Raw genomic sequence first — 22848 nt, forward strand, 5'->3', positions numbered from 1 at the left:
GAGAGCAAGAAACTAGGAAGAATGAGTCAAATAACACTAACACTGTTCCAAGAAACTAGGGAGAATGAGTCAAATAACACTAACACTGTTCCAAGAAACTAGGGAGAATGAGTCAAATAACACTAACACTGTTCCGAGAAACTAGGAAGAATAAGTCAAAAAACACTAACACTGTTCCAAGAAACTAGGGAGAATGAGTCAAATAACACTAACACTGTTCCAAGAAACTAGGGAGAATGAGTCAAATAACACTAACACTGTTCCGAGAAACTAGGGAGAATGAGTCAAATAACACTAACACTGTTCCGAGAAACTAGGGAGAATGAGTCAAATAACACTAACACTGTTCCAAGAAACTAGGGAGAATGAGTCAAATAACACTAACACTGTTCCGAGAAACTAGGGAGAATGAGTCAAATAACACTAACACTGTTCCAAGAAACTAGGGAGAATGAGTCAAATAACACTAACACTGTTCCAAGAAACTAGGGAGAATGAGTCAAATAACACTAACACTGTTCCAAGAAACTAGGGAGAATGAGTCAAATAACACTAACACTGTTCCAAGCACGCTAACTGGTGCCTGACATGGCTGCTTTCAAATGACATGTGCAGCCAGTCCAATGGTCCTTTCATCAAATGACAGTATCCCATAGTGGATACAAGTGTTTGAAACTTACAGGTGATGGTATAACAGAACAGTGCAAGTCTGGCTATTCAATTTGCTATGAATGCTTTTTATGAATTGTGAAACTTTTGTCTGGCTTAGTATTGCAATCTTTTGATTTGAATATTTTTGGTAATTGGAAATTCAAGTGAAAATGGAAACTCATAGTGTGTTGGAGTTGGTCTAATAAGACAATGGGAGGAAACCCAGTTTGTTGCCACTAAAATGGCTGAATGGGAAATGTGACTATTGTCTATCCTTAAGCCAAACTGAATAAAAAAATGAAACGGTTGTGTGGCTGACATCCATGAAATGGCAGATAACGGAGAGAGTAAGTATTTGGTTGTTTCCCCACCACTGTCCAAGACCAAGTGTTTGACTTTGAGGTGTCAGTGTGTGCCGGTTAAATAGGGGGTTAATATCTCAATTTTCACAAAATGCATTACTGTGAATGCCACCACACACTGAATCCGCAGCTGAGAGGAAAATGACAAATGTGTTGATATCCTAAATGCTTTGCAAACCTGTCAAATAATGAGAGGTGACAACACATAAAATACAGAGAACAAAACAGAGCAGAGCAGAGCAGAGAGGAGAGGAGCATCTGAGCAAAATGATGAACCCAGACAGAGAGAGGGAAAATCAAAGAGAATTTCAAACAATGGCAAGAAATAGTATTGAAATATATAAGAATGGGTACACAACCCGAGACAGATGCACACTGGTGGAAACCTGACCAGTAATGGGCGCACACACACACGCACACACACACAGAACATTACATACAGTAGCACACACAGTAGGTCTCGTAGACATAACACACTTCTTTCTGAGTCAGTTGATTGTAATGAGTTGCTTGAAATGAATGGCAGAGGCAGGTGACTGTGGAACTCGGAGTGACATATGGCTATGTAATAATGAAATCAAAATACTCAGGAACAGTCCTAACATTATTTTCAACCCACAGAAAGTAATTTTCACTTCTATGATATATAGTTACAATGAGAAATAATATATTTCTAAACATCTTTCAATGGCACTTTACAGTACAGTTCCTTTAAATGGTTACTTAATGTACCTAACCGCAACAAGTCGGTGAGTGTTACCATATTTGGTCTTTCAGACAGAATTCGGTATTCTGCTAGATGTTGACTACTACAAAATAACACAATTAGTCTGTAACCAGCTGCAGGTGTAAAAATACACTACTGACGCTGATACTGGAATATACACTGAGGACCCATTGCTGATTCGCCATCTGCCAGCAGAATACAGTTATTTGCTGAGACTACTGGACCAAACACAATTCACAGACATCAAGAGTGATTATATGCAATGTTGGGATCAACTGGGTTCAGTAAAACTAAATGTCATAAAGAATTGTAATAGTGATGTGTTATAGTTGAGGATAATAGTGTAAGCCTAAATACCTTATTATCAAAACTTCCGGCTTTACTACCTGGTTAGAGGGACACAAGCGGGACAATGTGCCATGACTGCTTTTTGTGAAACTGATCTTATCTTCAAGATCACTTTGCCAAGCTAAGAGTGAAGCACTAACCTCTTCTAACCCTCTCGTTTTGAATGCAATAAAAACTGTTAAGCATCCATGTACGTCCTCTTATTTCAAGTATGAAGCATGATTTAAATGGTTTAGAGGTTTGAAACAATATTTTTTCAACTACATGTCTATTTCATAAAAGTTGAAGTCATCTGCTCTATTCTTTTCCCGAAACGTCACTTTGGTGAAGTTACATAAAGAACACTTGCAGGAGGAGGAGGAGGAGGAGGGGGCGTTCGTGAATGTCACATTACATAAGTAACCACACTATCTTTGAATGCAAAATGCAGAGGTTACTTAGTTCTCTACAATTTCATTCCAGCCCTTAATCTGTCAGTCTCAGGGCTTCCCGCTGTCTGTCTGGTGAGAAACACACTAATTAACTGGGCATGACCACATTGTCGGATGCAATGTGATGATTATACAGCACCTAAGCTTTGCACTTTATTGTTATTCAAATGTTTAACATTTTGGCCAATTTTTTATTTTATCATCTTTATTTTATATATTTGTGTAAGTTAAAGATCAGTCATTCATTCATCATTAGCCACTGAAGAGTGTAATGTATTTATGCTCAATGTATATTCAAAGTATATTTTCTATTTATATGTTTTAGAGGTTTCCCAGCCTTTGAGAAAAGGTAGTCTCATTTATGTGACATGAAATAAATGTCCATTCAGCAGTAAACACATGTCATTCATGCTTTAAATACACAATAATGACAATTATTTCTATTCACACATGTAGTCTTATCTGAACCAGCAGATTTAAAAAAAAAACTGCTCTTGAGAGAGTCTGCATTCATGTTGGTCAAGGTCTACAAATTCAGCTTGCAACCTCCCATATCTTCTGCACTCTTCCTTCATGAAGGCTACTGGTCACTGCTACTGGTCACTGCTGCTCTTGTGTTTTACTCATCAGGTTCTTTCCATGTCTCTGGAATATCCTATATCCTCACTAATCTACACACACAGTCCCCAGTAGTCTCGCGTTACGCAAACTCATACATTTCTTTGTCCACTCTATCCCAAATGCTCAGCGAAACAGGCTGTCACTCACCTGTTAAGATCTGCTGAGGTTGTGGAAGCACCAAATAGCCAACAGTTTGTTCCCAGGATAATTGTAGGTAAAACAGCCATGGAAAGGATTCAATTTCCAATGAACGTAGAATAGCATAGTTACCTGAAATGAACCTAATATGTGGTTGCAGTAAAATACTATACCCTCGTACGACCACACTGTAGCCCACATATCCTTGGGGAAAGGAGTGAAAGTAGCCTACTATGAAGATCAAGGTTTTCATCTGAAAACCTTTCTTTCCGCAGAAATCAGAGGTGGCCTCTCCTGCTCCCAGAAGTTGCACCGCAGCTGTGTGTAAGAATGTCTGCTAAAACACTTCAGCAAATATGTAAGCTATAGATTTTCCGTTTCAGTACCTAGCTTCAAAGTTTTGAATGTGTTATATTAAACACAGTTACATTTTTTAACTGAATATGTATCACATGTTGTGCTCGTTTGGACATTTTAAATTCTAGACCTAAATAAATTCTCCAGAATGGAGGTGTTTATGAGTTAGGCAGTATTGATCTCAATAAAGCTTTTCGTGGAATTTAAGGGAGCAAAACTCATTCTTTTTTTACAAGCTTAACATCATCGTCAGTATGAAGGGGTCTGGATTTTTAAACATGTCTGACGAGCTACAACTATGTGTCAACGAATGTAATTGTTTGGAACAACAGAAAAAGCACTGCAGTTCATTCCTTGTAAAAGAGCTAATTTGACTACACGCCGTTACAAGCTACAGTACGCTCCACCACAGGTGTGATGAGTTTGTTTAGAAAACTTAGTTTTGGTTCATATACACACCAAAGGCAGACACAGAGTAACAACTCAAGATGTAGGTCTCAAGATTAAGATTCCAGTTAGTTTAGAACATGTCCTCATCCTAATTCCCAGTCTCACAAGCCATTTCTTAAATTTGTAAGAGGGATTAAATATTCATGTGGTACCACACAGGGTACTCTGAAGCTGTAAGGATGTTTAGTTATTGTATCTCGTGGATAAACACATAACAACGCTCCTGTCTATAGTTTTCAACCTATCAAACCTTGGACACAGTTCTTTGTGATGGATGTATGTATGTATGAGTGAACATGTGGGTGAGTATGTGTGACATGTTAACTGTGACCCTAAAGAGAGAGGAACACCTCCTTAATGGAATTACTCTTTTCCTCTGCCCCATGGAACGTTCCATGAACTAGCAGTTGTGATCAGCTACCAGTGTTTTTTTGTTCAGGTCTGATCATTTTTAAAGATATTTCTGGTTTGGTTGGGGTAAACAATACAACAATTACAAAGACAAGTAACCAATTCAAATCCAAATACGCTACAAGGGGATTATAGAGTCAAACAGGAGTCATCTGAGTGCCACCTATACACTACAGTCATCCTTAACAAGGCAACAAACTCATCCTAGCCTAGCACGACCTTATACCCATAGTATCACACAATCAATGTATATGGGCCATTCTACTGAATTGATGCAAAGTCATGTCGGATATATTTTGAATTTTTTTATGGTTTATTCCCAAAACTTTGTCCGTATGTATATTGTACCATATCTAAAGTACACATATCTAGTAAAAGAACAGTCAAGTTTTATATTGTATTTTCAGAATGTGTTGGAATGTTTTTCCTCTTCCAAAAATTGTCACTACCGAAACATCACATTTACTATAGTAAAAAAGTATTATTATTGACCTGTTCAGATTGTGTTTCCTTCCCTTCTCTGAAGAGTATTTTTACAAATATTTCTTGAAGGTTTTCACAATGAAATCCATAAAAATGAATTTTTTACCAAATTTTTAAGTTCAATTTATCTGTTTAGGTAGTGACTGCACTGTTTCGGTAGTGACTGCACTGTTGGGTGGATGTTCATTTATCTCCCAAAATCATCCAAAAGGTGCTCTGGGCCGCCCTTTAGTCCACACAACACATTTATTTAAAAATGATGGGATTGAACTACTTACCATTTCATTTTGTCACTACCGAAATCATCTGGTCACTACCATATGTTTCGGTAGTGACTGTTTCGGTAGTGACAATTCTAGCTAACTTTAAGCATAAATAAAGAATTCTAGCAAGCACACGGCTTGCAATCACATCTTTGAAGAGGTGAACACACATACAAACATAAGATTTTCCATGAAACCCCAAAAGGTTTACTTAATTGAAGAAAACATGCGTTTCGGTAGTGACAATTCTTAAGGTTACACGTCGATTTTCAGACTTTGGAACACATTTATATAAAAACTATGGGATTTAGCTACTTTCCATTCAACCATGAGGGACAGAGATGCAGTGTCACTGCATGGTCAAAAATGCAGAGTCGTGGCTAAAACACAAGCTCAGCCAATGGACTAAAACTCTTGTGTTTCGGTAGTGACATGAAAACTAGGGACATGATTTTTTGAGTATAGTAAATTGATTTAAAAATTAAACCCACAATAAATCTAAATATTCCAAGTTCTGTTTCAACCCAATCATAAAGATCTTTGAAATTAAATCATTGAAAAAAATTGAAAAAAATTGAAAAGTGTTATTTAAAAGCATTGAAATTTAGATGTCAGGGTTGGGGACAGCTACTTCCCAATAGAAAGTACCCTATAAATGATGATTTTGTATATATTTAGCTTATCACTATCTCATGTAATGCATTGGGTTTATATAGACCACAACATTGTCTAATTTAATATCTATGCCTAAATACCTAATTGTTTTGTAAATAGTTTTTATTGTTGAGGGACTGCATATTACACAAATTCGGTAGAATGGCCCATATATGTAAATGACACCCCCTTCACGCCCTACTAGTAGTATATGATGACTGTGAGTCTGAGCTCACCGGCGACTGGCAGGGGTTCTTGTAGGCACGAGAATGTTTAGTGGAGCACCAGACGAAGACGACCACAAAGCACGGCACAGAGAAACGTCTCTCACTTTGAGCTGTAGATGAGCATCTGATGAAGTGAGTCTGAGGAACCGCTCAGAATGATGTGCTATCCCTTCCCATGAGTGTTTTCCCAAAATCCAGTTGTTTGGACCCCACATTGACCCCATGGTGAAGAACACACAAACATGCCAAACATACTCAATACCTTTCGCTTTGTTGTCCGAGTTGAAACCCGTCAGCATTATATCTAGAAGAACGAAACCATCAAGTTATGATGAGAGGTACTCAGAGAGAATGCAAGAACACAGGAGTTTGTGAAAATACCCCCTGTGTGTATTTCCAGTCGTTCTGAGTCCAGATTTCCTTTCTCCCTATAATACCTTTAACAACAAATTTAACAATATTGATGTCTGCAAGTTTCAGTTTGAACAAGGAAAGAAACTAGACCAAAGGAGCTTCACTCAATTTCCTGCACTCAGTTCAAATGACTCTCCATCTCAAGAAGGCGAGGAAAAAAATCTCCAAATCTCCATCATTATGCATGATTTGTGTACGCTGAGGCAAAGAGGTAACTCTTAAAATATATAAAACCAAAATGCTTCGCAGAGACAAACCCACATTTGTATGACAAGCGCATGGGATTCTCCACAACAAAAAAATACAAAAACAATTCTGATGACAAGAAAAAATGTGTTAAAAAAGATGTATTAAAGAAGAATATAATGTAGCCTTAACAAGATTAAAGTTAGATTAAATCCATGGGTATTGATTATAGATTATATCAAAAGATAGAAAATAGTGTTTGACAAGTTGATTCCATTGGAAAAAATATCTTGTTTTCAATAAAAATGTCATAGCTCTTGGAGTATACACAAGGGCCATTTAAATCACCCTTGATTGAAGCTGACACAATATTTCATGTTCGTATTCATGTTCTTGGAACTGGAGTGCACATTGGATTCCACCATAGGGGAAAAATAACATCTGTATTTCTCAAGATTATTAAAGACACACGCATACATTGCCAGTGAAAAGATTCTGAACACCCTAGACTTATGGTCTGATTGAGCTTCATACAATTCACATCCACATTTCACTGTACATGCCCTGAATTCAAATTAAGGAGTCTGTGAACTGAAGTTGTACGTGAATACGATTTTTTTTCTAAGTCACAGCTTTAATCTGAAAAAAATAATTGGTAATGGGCTGGATCTTGATCCATCAGATTCCTACTTAGTATTTGTTATGAAATGTGGCTTCAATAGATATCTGAAAAGTGAAAAGACCTTTGGTCAAAATGGGCCTCAAACTTTGGTAACAGAAAGATAACTACACCAGACATGAAGGCACAGTGAATTCAATTAAATAAAGTGTCTGCGTCATCAGTGCAGACTTTGTGAGGCAACAGCTAATGCAGCTAATTTAAAAAACTCCAAAAAGTTACAACTGTAGTATCCACCACCCATCCACTTACTGGGCAGAAAGATCTGAGTTGATTTGGGAGCACAAAGATAGAAATGTCAAGGCTCCACAACCAACAGAATAACCTCCTGAGGGGACCCTTCTCCGGCTATGCTTGAGCTTTCAGTGGAATAGCTCAATGTTTTTGTGGAGGTGGAGGTTCGAGTGTCTTTGTCTAATACATTTCTTTAATTAAAACAACTAAGTATCTTTCTTAATTCATATGAAATGCTGAAAGTACTCAAATTACAATGCAACAGAAGAAGTTCCAAGTGTTCAGAGACTTTTGACTAGCAATGTAAATATTTATCTGTCATTCACTGTCAACTACCATTATCTGTTTAAGAAAATACACATCCATTGGAGAATGAGAGCAGTCTGTTTAACCATGAGCTGCCATTAGTTTTCATATGTCACCGAGCATAAATTAATGAATTGGCTGTCATGAGATTAAACTCCATTATCATTGTAGGGGACAGTGGATTGACACAGTTAAAAATGTAACAGGTCAGCAAGCCTTCACGTATGACAGCAGGCTGTAGCATTGCTAAAACAGAGCATCTACTGTAAACCTTAGCCTAGCTCTAGGGACAGACTACCCTGCATGCACGAGAGGAAGAGAAAGGGACTTTGTGTCACCTGTTCCTCCTCCTGTCGCTGGCTCATTAAGCAAACTATCATGCAAGCCATGGGGCATGCTCTGGGGACATTCCCAGGCATTCAGCGAGGGGCTAGCGCAAGCTAAGGTATAAAACCCGAACACACCAACTATAGCGTAACACTGTTGACGGACGAGGGGACAAAAGGCTATTCAAACTCAGCATTAGCAAGGAATTAGCGCAGTACTTCATCAAGAAAACGGAGGGCAGGTTTCAAGCAGGACTCAGAAAGAAGTGGAAAGACTACCGACCAGCAAGCTCCTTCTCCTTACTCCGTCTCTTTTTCTCCATTCGCACAAGACGCTTCTCCTCCCGCAGCTTAGCCTCCTCAGCTTCCTGGAGCCGCCGGCACTTGTGGAAGTTCTCCACCACCACCCCAACAAACATGTTCAGCACAAAGAAGGACACAATCAGGAGGAAGGAGATGAAGTAGAGCAGCATCCAGGGGTTGTAGTTCATTTGGGGCTGTACGCATGGATGCACACACACACACATGTAAAGAGAAAGAGAGAGAGAGAAGAGAGGGTCAATGCTTTTCATTCTATGTTATATTTCTTGAGACACTTAATAATACATAGCAGACTCTCAACGTTTTAGAACAACCATAGACATGGACTGGCACTATATCTGTGGCATCCCATCAGGGCACTTCTCTGAAGGCCTGACCATTTTCAGAATGAGGAAATAATAATGCGTTCATGAATATAACATTTGAGTTCACTGTTAATGATCTCTGCCTGTGTCTGCCTGTTTGGCCGATTGCTTCCTTCTCTCATTATTTTCAAGAATGGGCTTTAAGAGCATGGAAACAGCCAGTAAGGGGAGACAGCAGATTTGAGACGATCATGTCACGATCTCCGTGAACGTGAGTCTCCGCTCTCCAAATCCTGCTGCATCCTCAGCAGTTCTAAGGTGGTGACAGTGACTGACAGGCACATCAGTGTGATCAGCCAATCAAACTGTTCTATTTATATGAGGCAGGTGTGCTCTATCTGCTCAGCTTGAACTGCAGGTCAATGTTCATAATTATGCTGATTGTTGGCGGTTGTTGACCAATAAACTACTGAAAGGATTTATGTGTTGTTATCCATTGCTTTGACAATAATCTTGATTGGTTTATGGCTGTTTACTTAGTTAAACAGGGTAACAAGGCTGCTTTAAAATGCCCTTGCTAGCATCAGTAACATTTCTACATTGCAGTAACCAATGCTTGAAAGGTGCACTTTAAACGTTATAACTGTGATTGTTTTTACTTACACAAAACATAAAACGCCATTGAAGGCCTAACCATAAACCCAAGGCCCACTACTGCATTCTCTGCATAAACAATACCTTTCTGATGAGCTGTGTAGCCTCACTGTCAGAACTAAGTCTAGTGTACAATGCCCATAACACCTTTCTCTTATGAAAGGAAAATAACAATACACGTGAACTAACTATCTGGATGCGCTGTTAGTTGCAGACATTTCTAACAAACAATAAGCAATTGTAGAAGCTGGGTATGAGAGCTAGCGTCACAGGACCTACAAAGATCAAAACAAGACTCTAGGCCAATATAATTGTAGATAAGTAATGATATATAATAAATCTTGGCTGAGATTGAGGACATCATTAATTATAATATAAAGGGAGAGAAAATACAGCAAAACAATACATTGATAGAAATACATCTAAAAGCATTCATAAAATAATCATTTTAACGTTATGGCCAAATGTTTAACTATACAGATTTCGAGCTGTCAACAGTTTTACTTATTACTCCGATATTGCAGAGTTGCACTTTATGAGCATCAACACTGCTGCATTTGTGCTCCCACTGAACCAGTGTGAGGCCTCACAATGAGATCCCCTCCACTACCCATACGCTCAAGAGAAGCAGAGGTGGCAGGCACCAACACTTTTACATAGAATGGGAAACAGACTCAAAAATAAATGAATAGTTCTAAGATAGTCTGAGAAATTTTATGTCAATGGTTATGTCAAGACAAAACCACTGCAATATTTGACAACAAGAAGAGATCAAAACTGTGATATCGAGGCGTGAGCCTTATTTTCATCCATAGATCTGAGAGCTGTCATGACAATTACCAATAACATGCCATTGACAAATCATTGGACATCAGCTGCCATGGTGACTCTGACACTGTATGACATCTGTCATAACACGCTTATGACATGACTATGCTCTTCTAATGAATCAGGGTTGAAGTAAAGTGTCTTTACTTTCAGCATAAAACACACCGAATCTTTGTTTATGACCAAATGTGTGCTCAAGCTCACTTTCTCACACAAAGGGTGTACATGAGAAGCATACAAATGCATCGCAAATGCACACACTTGCACACACACACAAACACAAACACGCTTCATCTAATAATTGTGTAAGGCCACTTAATTGGTATTGTACATTTCCTTTTTTTTTATTCATTTAAACATATTATTTTGTTTTTGGAGGTTCATCTGTTTAATATCGCACATGAGCGAATGCTGTCAACCTCCACTGACTTGAGCTGATTGGCGGATCCTTTCTTTTGGACTTTAGGGTAGACACTGGAGGGGCCGACTTCACTGATCCCCTGCCTCTAAATGATGCATGTCAATTCTCTGCAGCATGCACTCCAATCTTGGTTCAAAGATGGAAAACCAAGACACAGTATGGCCACTGTCACAGGTATGGGAAATACGAACTTGAATTTGAATTTAAATTGAAAATAGACATCTGGGAAGAATAATTAGGGCACTTCAAAGGAAGAGTTAGGCTATCATGTGTGGAATGGACAGTAAGGAGCTTACAGAGGAACAGATCAACTGAAAGCTGTTTGCTGGAGGCCACAGCAGAAATACTGTCGTTCCTTTTCTGTGCCTGTACATTTCATGACCCCCATTTTGCGCTCATTGTTTGCATGGACTGAGCCATGCCTGGGAGAGGTTTGTGCTTCTGGGGTGTCTGGGAAACAAACACCTCTGTTCATACAAACATACCAATTGAACCAGTTGTTTCACTACAGAGTTTACAGTAAGAATGAGGTTAACAATTTGTCATGTATTTGTCAGCCAGGATAATGTTCCTGTGCATTAGCCTGGCCATTATAATATGCAGAGGTATGGTTTGAGGTTATACACTTACCTGTTGATCCACCCCTACAGCATCCAGTCCATCATACATAATGTCCACCCATCCATCCTTAGAGGCCAGGACGAACAGAGACATCAAGGCCTGGAAGGGAGGGACAGCATTAGGACAGAGAAAGACTTACTGAATCAAAGTTAACCAATATGTCACCAAACAAATGGTAATGAAAAAAAATCCACCATTTTATTTTTCACATGTTTGTTATTTACTGTATATATATAATGTATAATGTATAATGTATAATGCACAGTTATATGTACAATTGCAAAATAATGATTTTCTATTGGAGTCTCTGAAGCTCCTACCTGTCCAAGGTTGTCAAAGTTGTACTTGTGTCTGACCCACTTGTAGTTGGCCAGGTGGCAGTCAGACCTGTTGGTGATGTTCCTAGTGTCTTCACCATGACACACAAAGAACTTGCCTTTGAATAGCTGTGGATGGATACATTCAATTCAATTTATATTGCGCAAAAATAATACAATTGTCTCAAGGCACTTTCCATGGCCCAGAGTCTTCAGGATGAGATTCAGTAGCAGTTAATGAGAGTCACGGTCAGATGTCTTCAGTTCTACTACGCATCACCTACTCCACTCTCGGAGGCACTGAACGGACTGAAGAAACCCTTCAAATGGGGTCTGAAATGAATAACTCTAGGATTCCCCATGGTCTCATGGCATTTGGGCAGTGGTGAAAAATGAGGCATGATTTATCATAAGACATACACAGTGATAGTAGAAGCTTAGGACTGCCGTATGGAACTGCATTACAGTGAAGTCATATGCAGTGAAAGGGTCTTGTTATCTGCATTATGTTGACCACAGATGCATCCATTTTACAGCTAAAGGGACTTTGATAGTGGTGTGAAGAGTTCTGCTTTGGGATCCACCACTAAAAACACTGACTCCCTCTACCATCTAAATGCAGGTCTAAAGCCAAAAGATAATTGATTCATGGTAATGTCTATCACATCCAGGTCATACACTCACACTTTTACCTAAAGGTGTGCCTTCTGGGTGATGAGCTAGACAAAAAGATTTTTCCACAAAGAAATTCCTTTTCCCAAAGAAAATATTGAGTTGTATGGCATCACCTGTACACCCAGGATTCCAAAAATGATGAAGAAGGCACAGCAGATGACCACAATGTTTCCAATGGGCTTCAGGGACGACATCAGGGTCTCCACCACTAACTTGAGGCCTGGAGCTCGGCTGATCACTCTGGACAGGGAGACAGGACCGAGATTGAACAAAGATGGTAGATTTTTCTTTGGCTGACTGTGGTGTTTTGCGTTTAAAGTTGGGTTTGATCTGTTATGATCTGTAATATCTACAACATTGTTAGGATTCCAACCCCGCTCATAGACTGCACAAGTGAAAAGTGAGCTTGAACTATTAGTGTGTGGGTGTATCTTTGTCAGCCAAAATGCATTAATGGGTCTGTTTGCCTTGACTAAATAATAAAACCTGTAAATATCAACCGATGTTGATGGAGACACTAATGGGAGTCTAGATATATTTTGTTCTACATGTAGCCATTAGCCTCTGCCACCTTGGCCAAACGTTTAGGTTACTTCTGCAAAGGGAGAGGAGATACTGGTGCATAAATGTAGTAATATGCTGTCCCCAATAAACTTGGAGTGGGCAGTATGAAATAATTTAGCTCGCTAGCAGAGAGCTAGCCAGGCATACATATATAACCTTAAAAGGAGAGGTCATCTTGCTTTTACATAATCACTCCTAGGAATGGCAATCATTACTAATGGAGTCAACTCCAACATCCTTAAATACAGCAAATTCCCATCACTGTCAAATGTGATACTTTTAACACGGTGTGTCAAATACAGTATAATACTGTATTAATATGCAAGACTGCTATGGCAACATTCTAGAAGTTTTTAAATTAGCGTTATATGAGAGATTGTCAGATGATTGACAGTTCTTTACCAGAAATTGAGGTTTTACTGGATTAGAGTAGATTTGGAAGCTCTGTCTCAGTGGACAATTAGCAAGCTAATTACAGGGAAATAGACCATTGTAATTAACCCACAGAACCACAGTGCAGTTGGACCAAGATTCTCTCACATAAATTGATTTTCTTCCTCAGAACAGAACACATTATTACATATTTTCAACAATTCCATCAGTCTTACAACAGTTTTCAGTTTGTATAATCCCAAACTTTGATCTTTTTATAAGGCTTGCCACTGGGTTAAGTCATTGTGTTGGGTCTCAAATGTGACTATGGCTGAATAGTAAGGAGCAGAGGGAGGACAGAGAGAGAGAGAGAAACAGAAAAGAGAGAGAGAGTAATAGAGAGAGAGAGAGAGTAAGAGAGAGAGATAAACAGAAGAGAGAGAATGAGAGTGAGATCAACAGACAGAATGATTGGAAGCGAGGCACAGTGGGCAGCATGTGCTGCTCTCCATACATCATCTTTATGTCCTTCTCTGATTACCTGAGGGCTCACAATGTGCACATTCGCACAGTGTAGACAACTGGCATGATTGAAATGCACCAGGGACCTGCCTCCATCAGTAAAGTGAACAAAAAGCCAATGATTTGACTCCTGAAATGACTATCTCTCTACGCAGACATCTGTTTAGGACTGGGTGGGGGATTCACACTGTGAGTTCATGTTTTAGCCAATAGGGGGCAGTAATACTGAGGGATTGTTGTTTATTTCCTCTTAATGCATAATGTGTGGTCTAGAGATGACAACACATGACATACATTGTTGTATGTGTCTGACTGTCAGAGAGAGAGAGAGAGAGAGAGAGAGAGAGAGAGAGAGAGAGAGAGAGAGAGAGAGAGAGAGAGAGAGAGAAAGAGTGGGTGGGTTTGAGGGCATCGTTTTTTGACATAGTATTATAAGGAGGGAATAAAAGGAAAAAAATGTCTCACACACACAAACCTATCACAAATTGTTACATAGCATGTCTAAAAAGTGAATCACTATCATCTTCAAGTATAGACGCACAGTGTCCGAAGGGCTGCCAACTCTAATTCACACTCAAAAAATGACTCAAAATGGGGTCCAATCTCACACTTACACGCTATACTCTGTTTTCTCAGGGAATTCCAATTTAATGTGCACACAGACAAATCTTTCTGTGTGATGGGAGAAATTGCAGTATTAGGAGGTAAAAATAAAATTCTCCATAGCATCTTAATCAAAATGTAATTAAAAAATAATCAATTTCGTCCTTTGCGCTGCAATTTCCAGGATTCTCCCGTCAGAAGAACAACACATATCACAGGTCATGTTGTGCACCGTGCACTGGTCAGGTGTAATCTCTGACTAGATTAGTGCACAGTTGGTTATAAGGTATATCCACTAGTATGTAGATGTAGGCATTACATTTATATGCAGTCACAGGATCATCTCCGTTCATGGATGACCTCTTCATATTAATCAGTGTAATACACCATACTAGAGCATTTAAAGGTAATGGACATCCACATGTAAATAGTTTTTGAGAGGATCCTCACATCGAAGACCTAAGGCTATTTACATCTTCTGTTGCCAAAAGTAAACTCTTATTTAACCACATCCATGGGCCCAACAGCCAACATGAAGGAACATTAATAAGTAAACCGCCAATTATACAACAGTGTGACACTATGACATATGATAGATTGTATGCTGTTCTGGACATTTTTCAAAGTTTTGACTTGGAACTGTGACTTGTTTACTGGCTCCTGAAAGCACAGCTCAACCTGGGGTCAGTGAGGTGATAAATGGAGTCTTAACACACTCTTTCTCCTTTATAAACTCTATACATCATTCTGTCAGCACATACACAGAAACACACACACATTTTTCCTGTTCTTGCATAATGACATGATTAAAATCTCTATGCCTATGGGACTTCCACAAACAAACAATCAAACACACACACGCACGCACGCACGCACGCAGGCACGCACGCACGCACGCACGCACGCACGCACGCACGCAAGCACACACGCACACACACACACACACACACACACACACACACACACACACACACACACACACACACACACACACAGGCACCTGACCAGGCCACACAAACTAAGATGACAAAGTAGTAAGTAATATAGCAACAAATGCATACGAGAGAGAGACAGAGAGAGGGAGAAGGAGAGACAGAGAGAGAGACAGAGAGAGATGCATGCCAATGCGTCCTGTGGGCAGTGCAGGGTGGTGCTGTTAGTGGCACAGATGCCAATTGGTACCCCACCTCAGCAGCACCTTCTTTGGCAAAGAACTGGGCGGCAGCTGTCTGGCAGCTTTAGAGCTTTGCATCTGTCTCTTTATGTAATTCAGTTTGAACAGAAAAAACATTTACAAAATAAAACTGCTTCTTTAAAGTTCAAGGTATGCAATGATGTGTAAGTTGTCATGCAGTGTGCTGAATCCCCAGACGCAGGAGAGGTTTCTGTGTGAGCGGTGTGGGGAGAGGAGAGGAGAGAGGGAGCCAATACTGACTCATGTTTAATTCACAGCGCTTTGCTTCTCCTAGGGTGGTGCTCCTTGCCAGGGATGCGGTGAGCTAAAACAATAGCCCTGACACATAGGGGGCTGAGCTATCAAGCACTGGCGTCGAAGAAGCTACTGTGTCTGAAGCTGCTTATCTTCACAGCACACTGAACCACTGCACTGTCATACTGCTGGGATCTTCTAGATGCATTTGGCTTTTTCTGATGACTACGAGAGTAGTTCATTTATTCATTCTGCACTGATCAAATAATATCTAACTTGCCTATTTATGTGATACAATGTTAACTAATATAATCATATTTGACTGATATTGCAATATCTTTTTACATTATTGGAATTTTGTGATCATCTGTAATACATATTTACATTATTTTTAGTATAGTTATTTTATTTTTTTCTTAACACATGATTCAAGAATTCTATCTATAATAATTAATAATGTCATACCATAATTCTGAATCCTAACATTTATTTTCATTTTAGATTATAGGGATCCCTGTAGCAACAGTTGTCATTTGAGCCTGACAGCATTTAACGTGGGCATTCAAGTACTGTTCTGGCTCCATTGTTCTACCAATGTTTCAGAGGAAAGGGCCATCATGTTACACGGCTCCAAGAAATAACAGGAGGGTAGAAATAGTGAAAGTAACAAAATATTACACAATTAGTCTTAATCTGAGGATGAATGCCAAACCTCATACTTAGAGGTCATGTTTGCTCACTTTAGGGCCATGCCATGGTTGCCCCTGACTATTCGTCCAACATCCCAGTTCCCCACTTTTCCAGTCAAGTCTAGGTTCACCAGTACTTCCACTAACCTTCTGCATAGATCTGATATTCATCTATAACAGCAAGTAAGATTATTCCCATTTAATTAACACTATTCTCTATGGCATTCCACAGGCATATCAGGATAAGGGGAAGGAAGTGATGCCTCCTGTGGGAGGACCAACTCAGACTAGGGTGAGGAGCCACATGAAATACAAAGCCAGTACGAGGTAACGAGAGGGAATGGGAAAAAGACAGCCCCTGGTGATACAAATAAGGAATAGAGTTGAGAAAACAGGATAGAATACAAACCCTGGTCTCTTTGAAGGCAAAGAATAAAAGAAGAAGAATACATAAAAACATAATTCCCTGCATGCACACAGGCCCGGGATACCGTTTCATCATCATCTGCCAATAATATGGCAACATATTTGAATCAACTGCTTTTCACGGTGGTTCTAAAGTGGACACCTTCCTTTATCTCTGAAGAAATGGCAACAGTGAAGTCTGATGATGCATGACAATCCCTCATCATACCAGGAATTAGCTTAGCTAGGTTGCTAACAATTTAGACAGGCTGAGTTCCACGTCTGATCCGGCAGAGGACACATCACTCCATTGTTTACGACTCTCCACGGGCGTCCTGTGGTTGCTAGAGGTGGAGGCTTGACCTCTGATTCTTGTCTACAGAGTATCCACAGTGTCTGCACCAACCAACCTGAGTTTAATTATCTACATAGCTCTATTCCCCTACTTGATTACTACATATAATTGGGAGTAAACCTTTCTGTCTTTATAAATAATCGGAAGATCATCTTTTACATTATATGTGGGACATTCCATGTCAAATCAATCAGGAGTTCCCACAGGTTATTCTGGTGGGATATAAATCAATATAATGGAGAAATCTTAAATATTAGAGCCATGGTCGAATCATGAAGGTACGGCATTTAGGTAAAAATTAGAAATGACAATTGACAAATTACAGTGGCTGTACATTATTAAATTATTATTTCATGGTATTAATATTTAGGATTCCATCATCATATTAATTCATCTTCCACAACGATTTAAAAATTAAAAAATGCATTTGGGAAATAAAATAAAAAACTTGTTGAATTGAGTGTTTAACTGTAAATGAGTGCATGAATAAATCAAATTGAAAAGGAGATATGGTATTCATTAAATACATACAAAATATGCATTGTGAGGATTAGAGGACAGGCAAACCAGTAATATTCAGTCTCAAAAGCTTTTCAATAGATGATGGGTAGTACACATCCATATTTGTTCTGCTGTTTATGAACACAAGGTAACCCTTGGGTTTTCCATTAGTGGATTTCTGCCCAATATAATGTAAAACACATATTTAGTGATTAGTGAGGAAGAGACATCCATGTCAGGATAACAATACATATAAATGTAAGTGTTTTCTTCATAGCAATGGTAGCTTGTACTACTGAAAGCATGTGACTGAATAACAAGGGACTCAAGAATAAATACTTTAAGAAACCTGTAATATATAGTAATGTATATAAATACAAACAGACATACAGTATATGACTAAAACCATGACAGAACAGTCATGACAGTGGACAAGAGCACAGCTGTAGGCAGCCCGGAGGTCACTGAAGGCGGGACCTTACCTTGGTGCTCTTTCTGATCGGAATGTAACACTATAAAAGCATGGGCTGTTTTTCCCACCTAAGTGTTTAGTTCTACTGGTTGGTTATCTCTCCTCAATGCCCCTGTTTTGTCCATCCGACTATCCAACCATCCAACTAACCTAATTGAAAATCTATTCTGTGTTCACTCGTCCTTTTTGTCTTTAGTTCCTCTCACATGCATTGCTTCCTTTATGTGATGTAGTGTAAAATGGCAGTCAGAATGAGTTCTCAGACAGGCCATAAGAATGGACATAACCATGTCTTTAGTCTCAAAAACCAAGTAGTTTGCCCCTTGCTCTCTCCCTCAAGACTTCTTAGCGATGTATTGGTGCATTGACTGCCATTGTGGAAATGGAATCCAAGATGCATGTTGAGGACCTAATTCTGCCAATGAGCTGCAGGACTCTATCCACAGAGAATGGAGCACATGTGAATACAGGAGTAGCCAGAGGAAAACGCTAAACTCAGTCAGATAGACAATGGAATTGCATTGTACAGAAGACAGACAGAAAGGGTAGCATTTGTAACGTGTCGTTGTAAGAGGGTGGAAAACCGGTGTCCACAGCCATTATTCATCATTTGAAAGTAAGAAAATGACCCACCTATTTTCAGGCCATGTTCAAGTCCATACCATCTATGTCATGAGATTCGTTTGTAAACTAAGAAGGTGATTAATGGAGGTAACATCATGTTTTTTCATTGGTCCTGCACCAATGACAATTGGCAGTAAGGGTGAGTTTATATTGCTAACATTACATAATATTATTACATGCACTTGCAAGTGATTCCCCCGCAAACAGGGAACGTCCCCAGGACGTTAACAGGACATTCGCAAGGTCCCCAATCGTCCCCAATTGGTCCCCGGCACAACGTTCGCTAGAGGACGTTACCAGAACGTTTTTGACGTTCGTAGCAAGTCTATGTTTGGTCCTTCTGTGACGTTCGCATGAGTCTTAAATCGGACTTTTAGGGAACATTATAATTTGGTCTCTCAGCACACGTCCCCAGGACGTCCTTCAAAAACGTCCCTGTTACCTTATCCTGCAGGTCCTCTGCGTGACGTTCGCATGAGCCTTAAAACGGACTATTAGGGAACGTTCTTATTTGGTCTCTCAGCATACGTCCCCAGGACATCCTTTAAAAACGTCCCTGATACCTTATCCTGCAGGTCCTCTGCGTGACGTTCGCATGAGCCTTAAAACGGACTATTAGGGAACGTTCTTATTTGGTCTCTCAGCATACGTCCCCAGGACATCCTTTAAAAACGTCCCCGTTACCTTTACCTGCAGGTCCTCTGCGTGACGTTCGCATGAGCCTTAAAACGGACTATTAGGGAACGTTCCTATTTGGTCTCTCAGCATACGTCCCCAGGACATCCTTTAAAAACGTCCCCGTTACCTTTACCTGCAGGTCCTCTGCGTGACGTTCGCATGAGCCTTAAAACGGACTATTAGGGAACGTTCTTATTTGGTCTCTCAGCATCTCCCCAGGACATCCTTTAAAAACGTCCCCGTAACCTTTACCTGTGGTCCTCTGCGGGACGTTCGCATTCGGTCCTTCCAAAACGTCCCCTTGACGTCCTCTGATGGTCCTGTCTGAACCAGAGGTTCCGCTAGAGAAAAATGTTTTCATTTGCGAGACATTTTAATGATAAGCCGGCCAAATATCTATTTCTGCTTCTAAATTAGCCTATTGAAGAAAACTGACGGCCTGCATAGCTTAAATAACATAACATAACATAATCAGGTAGTTTAGAATGCAACATGTTTATTTTCCTAAGTTTGGGCTACAATGGGAAACAAAAACATTAATGTCTGATGCGCGTCAATAAGTGGCCTTTAATCGCAACCTGCTGTGGCGTTAAAATGAGCGCTGCAACATGGTCATTGCTTTGTTTAATGAGAGCAGAGATTCTTAAATTATTCGACCCTCTTGTGAATCCTTTGCGTCGCCTTTTCGCATTGCTAACAGAACATTTTACTGTGACTATCAATTACCTCGCACCTGAGCCAAGAGAACTTGTCACTCCATAACGACATAAACGCCCGACATTTCAGCTTGTTCTCTGGTGATGCTGTTCGAACATCTAGGGCTTCAGGTATTCAGTGTTTGGAAAGTTCGCTTTCTACATGAAGTAGCTCAGTTCATTGTTCATCAACTAAGTTCACAGCTCCAATTTTCAATATGCTGCGAGTGCAAGCTATAGCCTAATTTTTCCAAATCTCTGTCTGCAATACCGCTCTCGGATACGCAACTTCGGCGCTAACGCACAGGCATAGACAGTAGGCTATAATAAAATTAAACGCGTTCAGACGCAACACTGCAGGTATTATAGGTTCATCCAAGGTTTACCCTCATCAGTTGTGTTTGGCCTCTGAAAAAAAGCTTTTAAGGCTAGTCTGCTTGGCCATGTTGGATCCTTCTCACTCAGTTCGCTCCTCGTTTGAAACCGAGGGTTTGCGCTTTATTTAAAATGCAGCATATGCGTGTTGTTAAATAACTTTCTAACGGCAGATTAGCCTGTTCCTTTAAAACATAATAAGGGCAGTGCACGTTTGCTTTATAGGCCTAAATATTAGGATTGTTGTCAAATCCAGATTGTGTTTGCGAGACGGGATTTTGAAAGAAATTCCAAAATAGACAATTTGACCAGTGAGCTCACGTTCGGTTGCAGCCTCTTTGAAGGCCTGTGGAAAGCTCAATGTTAAAGCTATAGACACTTGATAGACCTTTCTTATGTATGCATTGTATTGGAATCATGCAGACATTACATTTATAGCACAGATCAGTAGAGAAGCATTCATATTTATTTGATTTCATCATTCTTAGTTTGGCTAGTTATTCTGCCTCCCTGCCCGCACGTCCGTCCGTGACGTGCCATGGATGTTAATTAAAAAAGGAATCATTAAGGAAAACCCTCAATGCGTAGTGACTGAGATCGCTACAATATGCTTTTCCTCAAACCCTCCGAAAAAAAGACTAAGTTTGTTGGCTGTAATCAGACAGTGTTAGTACAATAGGTAGCGATCTGGTTTAGTAATAGGAAGGTTTACGGTTCAATTCCCATGCCCGCAATGAAGTTTGTAATCGTGTGTGTCTATGCATATCATATGAAATGTGTAATATAAATGAACTTGAAATTGTGTGTGTGTGCGCCCTGTAAGCAAAATGACGGCTCCACGATCTATTATTATTTTATTTTCTTCATTTAGCTCAGCAAAAACGGTCGTGCCTGCTACGTCCGCGCTGCATCCTTGAATAACGTACCCAGGACGTCTAAAACACGTTTCCCAGATGTCACCACAATGCCCTCAGGACGTTCTTGCAACCTCCTGCAGAACGTCCCCAGGACCTATAGAAACACGTTCCCCAGACGTAACCACAATGCCCTCGGGAGGTGCTTGCAACGTCCTGCATAACGTCCCAAGGACCTATAGAAAACGTTTCCCAGTTGTCACCGCAAAGTCCTCGGGACGGTCTTGGAACGTCGTGCAAAACGTCCTAAAGTTGTCACGGGAACCATACACATTTACGTTTTTAGAACGTTCAGAGAGACCATTACAGGACGTCTAGGGGACGTAATTTTGCTTACAGGGTTCTGCTTATAAGCTTCACTTCATATTATGGGCCATTAAAATATGACCCTTTACACATAGTAGTGTTTAATTCAGCTACAGGTTACTTATGATGCAGTATCACTGTGGTATCCTACCTGAGAGGACGGAGAGTCCTTAGCAGCCTCAGGACCCGCAACATCCCCAAGATCTTGGTCCCACTGTTGGACACCAAGGTCACAAGTATGTCAATGGCAGAAATCATCACCAGCAATCCATCCAGAATGTTCCATGTACTCTTCAGGTAGGTCTTCGGTCCAAAGCACCAGCCCAAGGCAACGACCTGCAGATAGACAATAAGGCACATACAAGGCACTATGAATCTGCTTCTGTCTAAATGGTTGGTTAGCAACAACATTCAACAGGTCACACGACACTCATAAACACTTCAATATGGTTAGGTAGATGGATGAAATTTCCAGCCCAGACTATACACATGAATACATCATCATATATATTGTGTTGTTTATGTTTTTTTCTTTAGGCCTATTTGAGAAAATTGTTCATATTTTAAAACTGATTTTTTTAAGAATATCTGACTTATTTTGTTTATTTTGGAGCAAAATCTGTTCCAGTAATACATTTTAGACCCGGCAGAAATGTCTGAGAGAGACAGAAATAATGCAGCCATTATTTGGTGCTCTCAGCCTGTAGAAAGCCTAATGATGTTTCTACTTGTCTCAAACACATCAAACAAAACAAAGGATCAAACCTCAATCAAACCAGGCATGTCATGTCAAGGAAAAGTAAGCCAGACACTCTGTGCCCTTATCTGTGTCTTCCAGCGCTGGAACACTTTTTGCCCCTTCATTTAGTCAGTCTTCGTTAATTAACCCCCAGTGAGTATCATTATTCTCAGCCATGATTTCCATTTTCTGAGT

The 22848-nt window shown here is 39.9% G+C and overlaps 1 protein-coding gene across 1 annotated transcript in view; it reads right to left on the reverse strand.

Moving 5' to 3' along the window:
• cacna1g (calcium channel, voltage-dependent, T type, alpha 1G subunit) overlaps positions 1 to 22848 on the reverse strand; it is a gene marked incomplete at both ends in the record, with an annotated part of 176828 nt that overhangs the window by 33268 nt on the left and 120712 nt on the right. Inside the window, 6 exons of the mRNA XM_080833891.1 lie at positions 6386 to 6427; positions 8573 to 8765; positions 11428 to 11517; positions 11739 to 11864; positions 12524 to 12650; positions 22066 to 22250. Coding sequence (XP_080690017.1) covers positions 6386 to 6427; positions 8573 to 8765; positions 11428 to 11517; positions 11739 to 11864; positions 12524 to 12650; positions 22066 to 22250 — 763 coding nt within the window. The remainder of the gene's footprint in view (positions 1 to 6385; positions 6428 to 8572; positions 8766 to 11427; positions 11518 to 11738; positions 11865 to 12523; positions 12651 to 22065; positions 22251 to 22848) is intronic.

This window comes from Sprattus sprattus (assembly GCF_963457725.1).
Source record: "Sprattus sprattus genome assembly, chromosome: 3".
Taxonomy (NCBI): Eukaryota; Metazoa; Chordata; class Actinopteri; order Clupeiformes; family Clupeidae; genus Sprattus; species Sprattus sprattus.